Source organism: Camellia sinensis, chromosome 5, assembly GCF_055761805.1.
Source record: "Camellia sinensis isolate YWXY chromosome 5, ASM5576180v1, whole genome shotgun sequence".
Taxonomy (NCBI): domain Eukaryota; kingdom Viridiplantae; phylum Streptophyta; class Magnoliopsida; order Ericales; family Theaceae; genus Camellia; species Camellia sinensis.
This window is the reverse complement of record NC_138965.1, coordinates 108,023,301-108,040,846: the sequence shown is the minus strand read 5'-3', so window position 1 is coordinate 108,040,846 and position 17,546 is coordinate 108,023,301. Positions and strand designations below refer to the sequence as shown.

Genomic DNA, 17,546 nt, shown 5'->3' with positions numbered 1-17,546 from the left:
CCGCACTGAAGTGGTTTGACCAGGAAGGGGATGGGAATAGTCAGGAAGTTGGAAAAGCCAAACACCCTGCGGAGGATAACTGTGATGTGAGAGTAATTACAACAGAATCGGACAATTGCCTGTTGGTTACCGAAGGAGTATGGTGGGAAGATGATGATTTGAATCCTGCCCACACAGACGAGGATTGGGGCCAAGACCTGCCAGATGACACTTGATATTCTGAGGAAGTGGATCATATGACTAAAAGCAGGCAGTACTTCTAGCCCCCACACTTAGACCAACCAGAAGCATCTGGAAAGGATAAGGATGCCAAAAATTAGAAGGACAAGCAGTTGGAAGAAGAAGTTGTACTAAAATAGCTAAAGAAGATCCAAGCAGACATATCCATCTAGGGGTTGCTCATGGCTTCGCGAGTGCACAAGCAAGCCGTCCTATCAACAATGGATAAGGCTAAGCTGTCTATTGACACAACTCCCCAACAACTAGTGGGACTTGTCTTCCCAGGAGGTGCTTCACGTACTTTGACCTTCTTGGACAAGGAATTGCTGCCCGAGGGCTCTGCACATAACAAGCCGTTGTACATCTCAGTTGAGTGTAGAGAGAAGTGGGTGCCGGTTATATTGGTTGACACTAGGTCTGCAATCAATGTTTGTCCGTCGCGCACAACCTATGCTATTGGCTTGAAGCCTGCGGACTTTGTACCTACGGCCGAACTGATCCGAGCATACGATAACACAAGCAGAGAGGTGATGGGGATAGTTCAGATTAGAACACAGGTTGGCCCGGCACAACAAGATATTGAATTTCACATCCTGGATGTTCAGGCCACTTTTAACTTACTCCTTGGACGGCCGTGGCTGCACCAAGTAAAAGCTGTCTCTTCCATTCTTCATTAGATACAGAAATACCCTCTTGGAAAAGGGGTAGCCATTATGTTCAGAAATTCATCTATACATCCTCCGACTGAGGTCACCACACCAGTACTGAGATTGTACACGACGATGAGGATGTTTTCCTGTCTGGGTTTACCTTGGCTGAGGCCCGGGTGGTGCAAGATATCTTGGCTATTGATGAAGGGTTGTACGTCAGTGCTCAATCAGTCTACCTCATGAACAAGCTACAACATATACCCAGGATGGGATTAGGAAGGAGCGGCCGGAAGGGCATTACTACACTGGCCGAAATGCCACATAACCCACATGCCTTTGGTCTCAGTTACACGCCTACCAAAGAGGACTGGGTAAGAAAAGGGAAAGAAATGGCAAGGAAAGCCAAAGCTAAACAAAATGGAAAGCACTATGAGCTTGTGCATAGGCCAATTCAGGGAACCCTAAACGGCCGCTTTGTCCGAGAGGGGGATGACTTCCCATTTTGCGACTTTCCTGAGCCATGGTTGAACTTTGAGAAGTAGTGTCTGCCTGGCTTTGAGATTTTCTTCGACCTACAGCTGCAAATGGATGAAGCCACAGAGGAACAGACTGAATTAATTGCTGAGGCTGAACAGAGTACAGAGGGTGAGTCCAACAGTAATGAACTTGAGATAGAAGCAGCGCTGGTCTGTCTCCTTTCGGATCCTCAGATCAAATCAGAGAGCTTGGGGAATGATTTCACCGTTTCCATGATCGATGATCAATCAGGTGTGGACCCTTCCGATGGTATTCTAGATGCATCTAATGCACCCTCCCTCACTTGGCAGTTGGAGGAGGGTTTTTTGTCCAGTAGTTCTAAATCAGATAGTGAGCTGGAATCTGATTCCACAGAGTCTGTGGAGTCGGAATCAAATTCCAGTTTTTCTGAGTCGGAGTCCGGTATCCCTAGGGTTGATAACCCGGATGCCGTAGTTTTGTCTAGGTCGTCTTTTTCTTTTTCTTTTGAGTCAGTTGTAACCGAGGAATTGGATGAGCTGGATCTTTTGCATGAGAATGCTGTAGTAGTTTCTGAGTACTTCTCTGTGCCATTTGTGTATTGCATTGATCATGACTTTCAAAATTTTGATAAAAACGACGAGGAAAGAATTCCTCTGGTTTTGAAACATTTGGTTGATCGAGACAAGGAGAGGTTTGTAAAACCCCTTGTTGATGAAATCATTTCAATTAATGTGGATACTGAGAAAGATCCGCGTCTGGTCCAGATCGGGTCCATGTTGTCTTCGAAGAAGTGCGAGCGCTTAGTTGCTTTATTAACAGATTTCAAAGATGTTTTCGCGTGGTCTTACGAAGACATGCCTGGAATTGATCTTGAGATTGTACAGCATCAGATCCCTCTTGACCCTGAGGCCCGATCCATCAAGTAGAAGTTGAAAAGAATACACCCAGATTGGGCTTTGAAGATTAAGGAAGAGGTCACCAAGTAGATAGACGTAAGGTTCTTGCTAGTATCCGAATATTCGACTTGGTTGGCCAACATTGTTCCAGTGCCGAAGAAAGATGGTAGAATTCAGGCGTGTGTGGATTTCAGAGATCTAAACAAAGCCAGTCTGAATGACGACTTTTCTCTACCGCACATCGATGAATTGGTGGACTTCACCGCAGGCCATGCGTTGCTCTCCTTTATAGATGGATTTTTCGGGTATAACCAGATTCTGATGGCACCCGAGGATAGAGAGAAGAGTGCCTTCACCACCTCGTGGGGAACCTACTGCTACAGGGTGATGCCGTTCGGTCTGAAGAATGCTGGGGCTAGTTATCAATGGGTTGCGACCACTATCTTGCATGATATGATCCACAAAGAGGTCGAGGTGTATGTGGATGACATGATTGTCAAGTCCAAGGAAAGAGAGGGCCATTACACCGCCTTGAAGAAATTCTTCCAACGGATCAGAGAATATCAGTTGAGGCTGAATCCACAAAAATGCACTTTGGTGTCACAGCAGGGAAAATGCTGGGTTTCTTGATCACACAGAGGGGCATCGAGGTTGATCCTTCCAAAATCAAGGCCATCTTAGAAATGCCACCACCAAGGGCTGAAAAGGATGTGCGAGGCTTTCTAGGTAAAGTGCAATTCATAAAACGGTTTATCCCAAAATTAACCTTGACGTATGAACTACTGTTTGGTCTCTTGAAGAAAGGAAAGAAATTCTAATGAGATGACCGATGCCAGTTTGATTTTGAGCAGATCAAGCAGTACCTTCAGAACCCGCCCGTGTTGTCACTGCCAGAGCCAGGGAAGCCGTTGATTTTGTATCTGTTAGTCACTGACACGACTATGGGTTGCATACTTGTGCAGGAATCTGAGGATAGAGTGGAGAAATCCTTTTATTACCTGAGTAAGAAGATGCTGGACTATGGGACCCGTTACATCCCACTCGAGAAGGCTTATTTGGCCTTGGTTTGGGCTACCAGGAAGTTGAGGCACTTCCTGTTAGCTCACTCTGTAATTCTGGTTTCGAGATTAGATCCCATCAAATATTTCTTTGAGAAACCAGAACTTACGAGTAGGCTAGCTCCTTGGCTGCTTCTTCTCTCCGAATTTGATTTGAAGTATGTCACGCACAAGTCTTTCAAAAGGAGAGCGGTAGCTGAGTTTCTGGCAAATCACCTAGTAGAAGGGGACGAAGTTGTGGAATACCTATTCCCAGATAAGGCCATTCTGCAACTCAAGGAGGAAACCTGGACAATGTACTTTGATGGAGTGACTAACCAGTATGGTTATGGAATAGAGGTATTGCTGATAGCACCCGACAATTTCCATATACCCTTAGCCTTCAAACTTTGGTTCAAGGTATCTAACAATGAAGCAGAATACAAGGCGTGTATCCCTGGCTTGGAAGCCGCCCTAGAACTAAAGGCAAAAAGGTTGGACGTCATTAGGGACTTGAGCCTGGTTGTTTCTCAAGCAAAAGGAGACTGGAAAGTCAAAGAAGAAAAGATGAAAATCTATCACCAAACTTTGGATGTTCTGATTCCTAGGTTTGAGAAGTTGCCGTTCATGCATTTGTTAAGAGAGAACAATAGGTTCATAACGCATTATCAACTCTATCTTCTATGATAGACATCCCATTTGGAGTCTGAATGCATCCGATCATTATTGAACAGAGATACACGTCGGCCTGCCGGTTGATTGCCGCAATAGATGAAGTGCAAGATTAAAACCCCTAGTATTATGATATGTGAAACTTCTTGGAAAATAAGGTTTATCCACTAGAGGTAAATGCCAAAGATAAGAGGACAATACCACAGATGGCCATTCAATTTATCATCTATGGGGATAAGTTGTATAAGAGGGGTCATCTGGGAATGCATAAGTTGTGTGTTGATGTAGAAGAGTCGAAGCGCTTAATGGAGGCCATCCATAGAGGAGAGTGTGAAGTGCACATGAACAGAGTAATGCTAGCCTGGAAGATTCTCAGGCAAGGTTACTACTGGTCAACCATAGAGGAGGATTGTATTGGTTTTGTTCTGCGATGCCACAAATGCCAAATTCATGCAAATCACATGAATATCCCGCTGTCGAAGCTATATAACATGACTTCCCCATGGCCTTTTTCAGTCTGGGGAATTGATGTTATTGGGGCAGTTACGGCGAAAGGCTCGAATGGGCATGAGTATATCCTGGTGGCAATAGACTATTTTACAAAGTGGGTCGAAGCCCAATCCTATGTAGTACTGACGGCATCACATGTAGCCAAGTTCATCAGGAATAATATGATTTGTCGTTATGGGGTCCCGAATGAGATCATTTCAGACAATGGCTCCCATTTCAAGAGAGAAGTGATCGACTTGTTGGAAAAATACAACGTGACTTTTCATAAATCATCCACATACCGGGCGCAAACCAACGGAGCTGTTGAGGCCGCCAACAAAAACATCAAACACATTTTTCAAAAAATGGTCGAGACCTACAGGGACTGGCCAAACAAATTGCCATTTGCTCTCTGGGGCTATAGGACTTCAATTCGGACATCTACTAGGGCAACTTCGTATTCTCTGGTTTATGGGATGGAAGCTGTTCTGTCGATTGAAATAGAGGTTCCGTCGCTGTGGGTTATGGCTGGGTGCCAGATAGCAGAAGCGGATTGGCAGTAGAGTAGGTTCGAAGAACTAATGCTATTTGATGAAAGAAGGCTGAAAGTGCTGTACCATGTTTAGGGTTATCAACGTAGGATTGCCAGGGCTTTTAACAAGAAAGTTAAATGTCGGAATCTGAAGGAAGGGGATTTAGTGCTGAAAAACAACCAAGCTCCCATCCATGACCCTAGGGGCAAGTTCAAACCCAATTGGACTGGTCCTCACATTATCAAATCAATTTGATTGGGTGGAGCTATTATTCTCATGGACCTGGATGCCCTAGAATTTTCCCAACCAATCAACACGGACAAGTTGAAAAAATATTATCCTTGAGAGGCTCGCTAGGCCGAAAACCTGGAAGGGCGACCTAGGCAAAAGTTAGAGCACAAAAAATTTGAAATAAGAAAAACTGAGCTCGCAAGGTTGAAAACCTGAAAAGGGCGGCCTTGGCAAAAATTAGAGCACAAAATGAGAGCGTTAATACTCGAGTGAACCCAAACCGAACTACGTAAGGCCTGATTCCCATCTTCGGGATACATAGGCAACTTCATTCTGAAGTCCGGCCGTAAACACCTCCAAATCAAATGTGTCCATGTGTTTGATCAAGGCATCTTTGTCCACTCGTTATCTAAAAGATCGGTTGTGATCCTTACCCTAAGAGAAGAGCTGATTACAGTGTTGAGTAGTGTTATTCCGTCTAGAGGCAATTTTTCTTTTCTGGATTCGGGATTGTATATCTCGAGGATAGATTCCAGGTGTGTCTAGTTGTGATCCTTATCGAAAATGGTTTTGAAAAGTTTTAATAAAAGTTGATTTTGTCCAAATTAATCTTTTTACAACTTAGACTATTTTCGGACCAAAAGGAAAATTTTCAATACCCACAACTCCAATTTCATTGATTTCAATACAAAGTTCTCCAACTCTCGATGCAAATCAAAGTTGCTTTTATTACATTAAAAAAGAAAACTTAAAAAGTTAGATCAAAGCAATAAACTTGGGGCATAGATGAGTCAGGTGTTCCTGCGTTTCCTCCCTGTGCTTATGGAAGCTTCCGATGCTAAAGTAGGCCTGGTTTGCGCCTCATCTTCAAGCCGAGCCAGGCATTCACCAGAAAGGGTACAACTTAAATTGGGAGCAAGAGCCAGAAGTTCTCTTGTCCTCCATGCAGTGGGATATCGAGCTTATTGTGAGCTTCGGACGAAGAATGGAGCCGGGTATTCTACCCCCTCTTCTGGACAAGTCTGGTAATGTCCAAACTGACGCCTGGACCAAAATGGAAAGCAAAATACACAGTGTGTCTGACCAATCAGTTGAATGCCGGGTTGCCGAGCCATGCTGTAGCTCATCTTAGGCAAATCAAACTAGGGGCAACGCCAAGCAATGTCAACATCAGACTTGTTGCACATCTAATGGCACCACCATCCCTCGTTCAAGAAATCAACTAGCCGTTGGCGAAAGAAATAGTCTCGTACTGAATATGCAGGGCAAGAGTCCACTGCCTTCAACCTGTCCATGAACCATATCTGGGGAGGGATGAAAAATAAGAGAGATTAAAGAAGAGAGAGATGTACGTTGAGAGGAAAAAGTGAGAAAAGGGTTTTAAGAGAAAAACAGAGCCTAAGTGCCGAGTGATGTGAGAAACACATATGAGACAAGGTGGGAAACATTACCTGAAGAAGTAGTGGACTTCTTGCGAATTTGGTCGTCTCCCGCCGATGGAAAGTGTCCAAGCCCATCAAAGTCTCAGCCAATGCTAGGTCGATGCAGCTCTTGCCCTCTTTCAAGCCTTGAGCTACTTCGATCAAGCGAATGTTAGACCCTTAGAAACCCGGGGCAAGAAGAAAATGAGTCAACATACACAAACAGAGAGCATGTTGTCGAAAACTCTGCCAAAGGAAATCCCCTCGGTCACCGGCGTTAGAAAATCGATGAATCAAACTGGGGATGTTTAGTTCCCCCTTGTGAACTAAAGATCAAGCCTCATGTAGAGTAAGAGCCATGCACCAACGTTGGCGGGTTTATGTGGCAACGCGTTTTTTGTCGCGTGATGATTCATGTCGTATATTTGGTTGCTCAAAACCATTACCAAGTTAATGGAAAATCGATGCCAAAGTGAGCTCCATGAAAATGGTGTTTTGGTGAGATGTCCATAAGGGATGAAGAAAGACTTGTCCCACGTTGTTTAGGTGGGCAAACATGATATGGGCTTGTGAGAACCCGCATTTAATTATTCTAAAAATAATAATAATAAAAATAATTTTGCATCATAAGATGCGAATAATAAATTAATTTTATCTAAAGTCTATATTATTGTATAAGTTAGTTTTAAACCAATCCAATTCAATCACTAACAAAAACATTGTTAGGAATAATAATTTTGTGGGTATTCAATATTTATTTTTTATAATTAATTTAACGAGGATTCAGCATAATAATTGTCTTTAATAAATACCTTAGTTGAAAACCTGAATTAATTAATTTTAAGAAACTCAGAAAAAAATATAAAAAAAATAAAAAAATTTGAAATTCGGTGGCAGTGTGGGTGATTAATCACCCAACACTTGTATGCATGCATGTAATGGTAGGGAAATAGGCTCATTATTTATCTTAGAATTGAAAGATATGATGGGACTTATTAGAATGATGTGTGTGTGTGTGTGTGTGTGTGTGTGTGTGTGTGTGTGTGTGTGTGTGTGTGTGAGAGAGAGAGAGAGAGAGAGAGAGAGAGAGCCTCAGTCAGATGATGAACTCCTATATATATATATATACATATGCTTGCATTCTTCTCTGATCGGAGAAAAGAAAAAAAAAATCTGTGAGCAAGCTAAGTAGGAAGAAGAAGAGTAGAAGATCAAGGAAGTTTGTAATTTTTCCTACCATTTCATCACCCCATTTCAATCCTACTATTAAGTAAGAAAACCCTCTCAACCCTCTCATTTTTATTTATTTATTTATATATACATATATATATATATATATTTTTTGGTTGAAATTTTCAGATTTCTATTGATATGATTGTAGACACAATTTTATTTATAGTTGTATGTAAATTTTGTGATTTGTATATCAAATATTTGAAGGTTATTAGTAGCCTTAAAATCATGGTGAAATTTTGAAATTAGACTTGCATGTGTGGTTGTGCCATTAAAGATTTTATTTGATTTGGTTATATAACTCTTAAATTTGCCAGAAACTTGTACGAATTTTTAATCAATTCTATACTCCAAAATTTGCGATGATTTTTTCTACAAAGTTGTTAAGAATGATGTCTAGTTCATCCAGGATTGTTTGTAACAATTATTCTAGTTTTGTACAAATTTATAAAAAAAAAATTAATTAAATCTGAAATTGTTGATAGATCTTACTGCATGTTTGAAAAATTATTAAAAATCCTATATTAAACCAAATCTAGTAATTTCTAAATAAAAAATGAAATTTTAAAAGTTTAGTTTCATAATAAATTTTTAGATTATAGAATTGATTTATAAATTTAAGTGTGAAATTGTTTTAAAAAAATGTGACAAATCTGTGTCATGAAATTTCTTGAAGTTTTACATATTTATTTATAACTTATTTGTGGGAATTGCTTTCTAGAAAATGGCCATAACATGTTTGTTGAATATTCCATGTAATTCCATGAATTTTAGAATTGTATAAATAATTTATTTATAATTTTAATTACGAAAGGTATGTTCTAAAATTTTCTAGGTAGATCGAGAAGGAACCAAGATTATTACTTCAATTATTTATTAGGACTAGAAATAAATATTGTGCTAGTCCAAATAATTAAATCCTGTAAATTAGTAGTCCATACATGTGTGTGATTGTGATTCACTTTTAAGTATCTAAAATTATCATTTCATATCATGGTTTAATTTAACTGTTTATTATAATTTTGTACATTGATTGATTATTGTATAACATATGCGTAATATTTTCTGTTGGGAATTTCTACAAAAAGGTATAACACTTATGGTGATTAAAATTTGTAATTATTTGTGATTAACATAAAAACTAACTAAAATGATTAATAATATGTACAAAATTAACGATTGAGGGTTAGTTTCAGTAGTTCAAGGTGAGCCTTGGGTTTTGATAATTTTTACATAATTGTGTCGCGAAACCCTAAGATGGCACATGACTTATTTGAACCCTCATCGGTATTTGGTTTTGGGATAAGGGTGGATGTGCGGGTAGCACGCAGAGAGGTTACGTACCCCTGACTGACTGTTTCCTTGGGACAGACCACGAATGCCACGACTTGGGTATATAACTTTGAGTGTAGATATTCTTGGTAGTTGCAGTTGGTAACACTTGAATATTTGACCAAGGGAGTTTTCAAATTAACCGTGGCCATGACTTAGTAGTTGGTAAGAAAATCTTTTTGATGAGATTTTGAGTGTCACCTAAACTATTAAAATTGCTAAAATTATTTTAATGGCTGTTATATTGTTATTCTGTTAATTTTGTTATTTTCTCTTATTTGTCATGATTATTAATTTGATTATTTTCTCTTAAAAAGAATGGTAGGTTTGTTATATTTTCTTGTTGTGTTGCAAAACTCATGGCATATGTTTTGTTGTCCTAGCATTTTATGTCAGATTTTGACGAGGAAGGAGTGGAAAGCTAAAATTGGAGCCGCTGCTAACATAGAGCCTTGGCTAACTTGAAGCCATGACTCTAGCAAAATAAAATCTTACTATTTTATTTATTAATGATTAAGGATGTTATAATGTTTCTTAATATTATATTTGGACTTTTAATTTTTTTTTTTTTAAATTTTGTGTTGTTAAACTTTTGGTCGTGTGAAAACTGAAATTTTCCTATTAAGATGTGAAATTTTCAATTTAATAAATTATTTTGTTATTTTATTTCCTGTGATGTTTTAAAGAAAGATATTTTGGGGTGTCACAAGGTTTATAAACATTGAGTTTGCATCTTGGAGAAGGCCCCAAGGGGCATCCAAGATTTGTGGAGGGAGAGGTTATGGGTAAAGTGGGTCTTGACCCATTAGACCCAAAAACCACCATACATGCGTACGCCGTTGCCTGTCTTGACTGGATTGGGCATGGGCTTGGGCTGGGGCTGGGGCTGGGGCTTGGGCGGAAGTGTGACGTTGGGTTAGGCTTGTGTGGTCCAGCCCAGTAATTATCTTTTTGGACAAAAAACATTTGAATTTTATTTTTCTAAATTGAACTCTTACCATTTGGAATTTAAATTTCTATTTGAAATTCAAATTAAGTTCCAAAATGACCCCAACGTTTCTGAATGTTTGCAGTTTGGTTCAACGCACCTTTCCAACTTTTCTCTCCAACTCGAACAGGTTCCATACCTGTTCAATTCTGTCCGGAACAGCCACCAATTCATCTATAAATAGGCAGTCTTCCATTTGTTCATTCCATTCAATTCTCCTCCTTCTTTTTGTCTGCATATTTTCTGCATTTATTTTGTAAGAGAGAGTATATACACTGAGTGTGTTCATTGAACAATTAGTGTGTAGTGTTACTACTAATTGTTGTCGATCATTTTATCGTAGGAGATAGACAGTGGAAAGGACAATATGTCTTAAGGAAATAATGTCAAATGCTGGACTTGATCAATTTTTTGGAAAAATAATATTGTACAGTATGTTTGGTTTTAGTTTTCTGAAAATGAGTTTTTTGTTTTTCGTGTTTTTTTTTAGTGAATATTTTTTAAATTTTAAGTAATTTTTTTACCTTTTTAGATGCACCTTACTTAAATGTATCTAAATAGTAAAATATTTGTGAAAAAATATTGTAAACTATTAATAAATACACCAAAATATGCTGAATTTTCATTTTATTTTTTTTTTGTATTTTTGGTATTTAGTGAATTTTTTAAAGACTTTTTTCATAAAGATTATACGTTTTAAGTGTATTTATGTTAAGTGTGTCTAAAAATTAAAAAATTGCTTAAAACATTTAAAAAATTCATTGAAAACAAAAAAAAATATGGAAAATAAAAAAATAGAATTTTCTGAAAATCAAAACCAAACAAGCTAAATATTTTTGTTTATTTTTCTTGGTTTCATTTTTTTCCCTTTCTAGATTCTTTTTTGTTTCTGTAACAGAACGGAATCTGTTTTTCTATAAGGTTTTTTTTTTTTTTTTACATTCTATTTTAGTGTTTCGTACTTGAACAAAATTTCTTCTTTCTTAATCTATTCTTCGAATATAGTAAAGTTTAAAAATAATATTTTAGCTAAAAAGTTTAAAAATCATACTTTGTTTTGACAACAATCTAAAATAGTCAAAAAAAAAAAAATATTAAAAAATTAACTATTATTTCTACCATTTTGCATTTTTTTTTTGTAAAAAATTTAAAAGTTAACTAACATAACCAATTTTCAGAATTTTTTTTTTTTTAAAATGTCAAAGATTTCTTCTTATTCTCTTTATTTTATTACTATTTTTTCAAAAAAAATCAAAAAATTATTCCAAAATACTTTAATTTTTTTACCTCATATTTTAACTAAAAATCATTCCTCAAACAAACAAACCTTAATCTATGTAAAGATATCCTTCTAGTGTTCACAATTTTTTTGTGGAAAAATGTTTTAGAACTCTAATATATGAGCTCTAAGAGCATTAATGGGGGTAGATCCCACTGTGATATAATATTTTGGTCTTGTTTTCTTTTATTTTTTTTTCTTTTTTTTGATTTTTCATGTCATTGAAACACAATTAAAATGTCAAAATTAAAGGGTGTTCATTGTTGTGGATTTTATTTTATTTATTTATTTATTTTTTATTTTTTTGTGATATGAATTCTCCATAGTGACAATACATATATGGGGCCTGCATAGCATCCTAGGTTCTCTTTTATATAGAATATGCTCAACCATAGCTTATGGTCCAACTCCAACTCTTTTCATTTTTCGTACATTTTACAGCTAGCCTAGTAAAGCTCCAAAAAAGGTTGCAAATAATTCAAATGTGGATCTATAAAGGCAATGTCTACATTTGGTATCGTGTCGCGTGACTTTGACATGTTTTAATTGCCCTGGGAATTTATTTTTTTTAAGAGGAAGACTAGAAACATAATCTTATTAATTTAGAAATTATTTAAAAATTAATGTCCATCACATTTCACATGAATTCAATATTATATAAATTAATTTTCGCCACATAATCATTCATCTAGAAAATTTTAAGTAAGTCTGAGTTACCAGACTTTTCTTTAATTTTTCAATGATTTTTTAATCTTTTAATAAAAAAATGTATAATTTTTTTCTAAAAAATAAATAAATTAACTTTTCAACTAAAATACCGTCTTCTTCCCAAAGCAGAAGAGTTTTTCAATTTGTGTTTACATATAATGAGATAATCATATATATCATCAAGCTAAGTAACGTGGAATGGCCATGATTGAGTTTTGGATAAATAATAAATGTACCTATTAAGATTTACTTAAAATATAAATTATTTTATATAGTTTGAAAAATTATAAATACTTCATTGTCAAAATTTTTATTTAATAAAATTACTTTAAAAATGAAAATTTATATTTGTTTTCCTATACAATGATAGAATTTCCTGAATTATTGATTGAAATAACTTTCTGATATCATTAAAAATTGTTAATTAACTTGATGATTTATTAATAAAAGGATCATTTGTTTAATTAGTTGATATTTTTATGTGCTATTTCAAAAATCAATCATATAGCAGAAAATTTTACAAATGAGACCTACACTTTCATTAGATAGTTGAGAAATAAATAATTACTTAACATGTGTTATAATTTCTTTTTAGCTGATAATATCACATAAATAATGTCACGTATTATTACGAGAATATCTGATATCTTTTTGTTAGTCATTTTAACACATAGAAGTATAATAAAAAGTGTTGGGTTGGGGGAATGGTTTATCACTGATATTATTTTTAACAAATTTTTAAATGTAGGTTCTTTTGATTTTTTTCCCCCAAACTCTCTCTCACACACACACATGTATATATATTTTGAATTCATGACTTGAAATAACAATATGAATTTAAAAAATAAGTCCAAAATAATTCGTATTTGGAAATTTTGTTTAAAAATGACATGAGTTTGATAAATAACTCATAAAAAGTATCTTCTCCATGCAGGTAATTATTTTCTTGCAACATATCCCACTAATACCTCTATGTTGGTCAGCTACTTTCAACAAATATTTTTTCTTTTTGCCAACATTTTTTCAACAAATACTTTGAACAATAATATTTAGGTAAATTATAAATACACCTCCTGAAATTTTACTTAAAATATGATTTGTCAAACATGATTCTAGAAATTATATCCCGCCTATTAAACTTCCCAACTTCATAACAAATAGCTTATTTTATTAATAAATCATCAAATCAATTAACAGTTTTTAATAATGTCATAAATTTATTTTAATTAATAATTCAAATAATTTTATAATTACATAAGAAAGCAATTAGGAATTTTATTTTTTAGCTAATTCTGTCAAACAAAAAAGTTTGATAGGGGGTATTTGTAATTTTTTAAATTATAGGGAATAATCTGTATTTTAAATAAATTTCAAGGAGTGTATTTGTAATTTATCCATATTATTTTTATTTTAGTTAACATTTCATTTTTTGTTTTCATACAATGAGGTAAATCACATTTAACAAAAGTAATGCTAGAGATTCACATATTTGAGTTTGACTCATAAATTCACTCACAATGATATGGTAAGAAAATTAAGTCCTTAATCATTGAGTGTATAACAAATTAAAAATTGACACTTATATCATTAAATAACATTGTGAGAGTTATTTATTTATTTATTTATTTTCAAAAAAATTTCCATTTAACAAACAACAAGCATTGAGAAAGTGTTTGTTTTGTTTATTTATATGGCATGCATTGGGAAAGATTAGTGATCGAGTTTTTGTACTTTGCTTGCCTAAGGAAATATGATATAATCACAGCCCATCAAAAGACTTGAAAGACTACAATAATTATGAGAGTCAGCAAAAGCAACAATACATGGATACTTTTTCTCTTTTTCCCTTTTTCTTTTAATTGCATCATGTTCACTAGTTAAAGTATAATAAATATTAACCAAAAAAAAAAAAAGTGTTCATCTTAACTACTTTTGCAATAATGTTTTTATGGTTTTAATCATTGAAATTGAATAATTTGAGTGAACAATTTGACGTAGTAGGCCATTTTGGGACTTGTGAGATCATGAAATATCCTCTCACATGGATGTTGTGGAGATCCAACGAAGAGAAGAGCTCCACCCCTATAGATCTACAATGAGGAACATAGTCGGTGCCAACCAACAGAGGTTGCCGGCCGGGAGTACTCCGATGATGAAGTTAGTTCTTTCATCAAGAAATAGTCAGTGTACATATTTGAAGGGGTGTGTGTTTTTGTAGAGAGAGATGTGACATACCTGTATGTTATGAGGTCCCTTTGTTTTATAGACGAGGGTGCGCCGAATAGGCCCAATAGTTGGGCCCTTGGCAAGCCTTGTTTGGGTTAGCCCAATAAGTTGATATATATTATTTTCTGGCTCCTACAATTGCCCCAAAACTTTCATTGTTTTCGGTAGAAGGAATGAGAGTTTTATTGCCGAGTTATGTTGTTCAAATAGATGTTAGGTCTTTTGACAAAGAATACATTTGATAAATGAATAACATAAATGAATGAATGACTAGATGAATGCATGTATGTATGAGTGCATGTATGTATGAATGTATGTACAAATATATGTATATAGAGGAGAGAGGTGAGCTAAAGCTCAGTGCGTAATACTATCTCTATAAAGATTGGCCACGGTATTATAACCCCCGGGTAAGGGTGTAGACCGCGGTATTATAACCCCGGGCAAGGGTGTAGTATACTATTGAGTGCAAAGACTGCTTCCAAATTTGGACTTTCATGCCGAGCTAGAAATATTTCTACATGCCAAGCACGAAAATGATTGCCTGAACCAAATAAGATAAATTAAATAAGGTAGATATATTAGCCAAAAAATGGACCACGGTATTATTACCCCCGGGTGAGGGTGTAGACCTGCGGCATTATAACCCCCGGGTAAGGGTGTAGGCTTTTGCTAACGGCGCACTGTGCTGAGTGCGAAGATTGCGCTATACTCGGAGACTTTTGCTGATTTTAAGTGGCAACCAAGTGCCAATATGGCAAGGACTTTGAATAATGTATCCTGTACCGAATAAGGTGGACGTGCTAATCACCAATATTATTGCTCTGCTTGTATGGAATTGCCAAGTAGATATTGGGCCACCTATTTAATTGCCGAGTTGCTCGGTTTGCGTTTAGTCCAAGCTAGACTTGCCCCATTGCTTTCGAATGACAGGTGTTAGTTGGAAGGAATGTAGATTCCCATTGCCCTATGTTGCTGGGAAGATTCGGCTTTGGTAAAAGGACAGCGCGCAAAAATATGCAAACTGCCGACTGCCAAGTGTGTAATGAATTGCCCCAAAACGAGCGCTTGCTTCAAGCTGTGTGAAAATGAGCAAAGTTTGTAACTCAAGTAAACATTGTTGTAATGTTTGTACCAAGTTGGCTGAGTATGCATGCATATCAAAGGTGCCGAGATGATGATCGGCTGATGTGCCCCACTTGGAAAGCGGAAAATTGACTGATGTCCCAATGGGCAATTGTTTTGCCAAATAATGTTGTTAGGCGAATAAAATTGCCGAATACTGTGGCCAATGTTGTTGCATAAAGTTTGACAATGCATAAAGTTGACAAATAATGTTACTTAGATGAATAAAGTTGATGCACGGCCGAATAATGATCATGCATAATGTTGAATTAATAATGGTGGAATAATCTTGCCGGGTAGAGTTGATGCACTGCCGAGTAACTAGTGCCAAGACATCGATGTCCGTTTACACTTGGGTCGTTGATTGTGCCGATCGTTTGGCCGGCGACTTTTCTTAACTTCACGGTGTGTCGGCATCACTTCGGAGTTGGATATGCTAAGAACTTAGTTGGCAATGGTTGCCAATTTAGTGAAGTTGAGCTTCTTGCCCAACGTATATTTGCCCCATTGCTTTTGAATAAGATTTGTTATTCGGAAGGAATAAAATTGACTTGGGCCAAAATTGCCGAGTAGGCCGATAATGATTTGAAACGGATTCCGTGCCCCTGTTCGGTGCCGTGGCGAAATTATAATGAAGCCGAGATAGAATAGGGTGCTTGGTGATATCAAAATCAAATATGCAATTTATTTGTATTTTTATTTATTTATTTATTTATTTAATATATATATATATTTATTTATTTTGAGCCGAATTTGCAAATTCTGACTGTACGGATGGTCCCAAAATGCGTCAAATAGCTGGAAAGAACTATTGGATCGCTGTGATCAGACTCCTGATGGCGTAATTATAACCAAAATGGATCTAACGGCTCAAATCAACAGGGTGTAATGCAACCGCGAAGCACATGATCATTTCTTTATATCTTGCTCGATCGTCTTCCTCAGAGAAAGAACTCATTTTCTAGGCAAACTTTGAGCGGTCCGTACGGCTTCGTTTGAGCTCCGATTTTGATGCGGTTTGTTGCGTTGAACTCGTCTCAATGAGTACTTCACGTTGGTATGATCAAAATTTGATTTCGACAACTTTGAAAATTTTAATGTTCGGAAAATGTGGTCTGTTTCGCAGTTTCCAATGAACTTTGGTTACTTCTTGGCTGCTCGGGTTGGTAGGTTTGGACTCCTTGATTTAACGTGAATCCTCTTGTATATTCAGATGTTGATTTCGGCAAGCTGAGATGCTAGTTCTGTGCCAAGATAATAAGCATGGGATTTTTGTCGAAGAGGTAGGCAAGTTAATAACAGTTAATAATTGTAATTTTGTGCCGAGGATATCCAATGCTATGGAGCATGTTACCGTGTGTGGCCGAGTAGTCTTGCCGAGTAATCAATGAGCCGTATAATGCTAGCCGAATTTCCGAGATGTTTGTGCTGAATAAGTTGTGAATTTGCAGTTGATATGTCGAATATATAAGCCGAATAAATGATGAAAGTAGCTTTGGATCTTTGCCGAGCAATTGCCTGAGTTCTCAGTATTGCCGAGCGCCAAAATAATGTGCCGAATAAGAAATGTTATAGTTTAATTTTTGCCGAATAACTTGCCGAGGAATGTTGTCAATCCGTGTAGCAGTGGGTTAATTTAAACACTTGTGTTGGCAATACCTTGATTTCCACGGCCATCCTCTTGGTGCTTGTCGAGCTTGACCCAATTGTTGGTGCCGATCAATACTCCTCTTGGCTTGCCGAGGTGCTGGTGCTATATTAAAGAGTAGCGCCAAGCTTTGTGGTCAGTTTAGGAAGTGCCGAACGTGCTGTTTATGAGGCCAATAATAGAGCTTTCAAACCTTTAAATACAAACTCCAAAAATTAGTTGGGCAAAAAGGAATGCCGAAGAGAGTGAATCAGTCAAATGTAACATGTTCTCATAATCTCAAGAAGTAAATTACTTAAAGTAAATTGAACCAAGGAGAAGGAAAGCAATTACTAGGCCGACACACTAGCCGAATAGTCCG

At 36.6% G+C, this 17,546-nt stretch overlaps 1 protein-coding gene across 1 annotated transcript; it reads left to right on the top strand.

Moving 5' to 3' along the window:
• Positions 1-440: 440 nt before the first annotated feature.
• On the top strand, positions 441-896 carry LOC145791601 (uncharacterized). Its single transcript, XM_082871974.1, has one exon. It carries the CDS (start codon positions 441-443, stop codon positions 894-896), a length of 456 nt encoding a protein of 151 aa, XP_082728100.1.
• Positions 897-17,546: the final 16,650 nt, after the last annotated feature.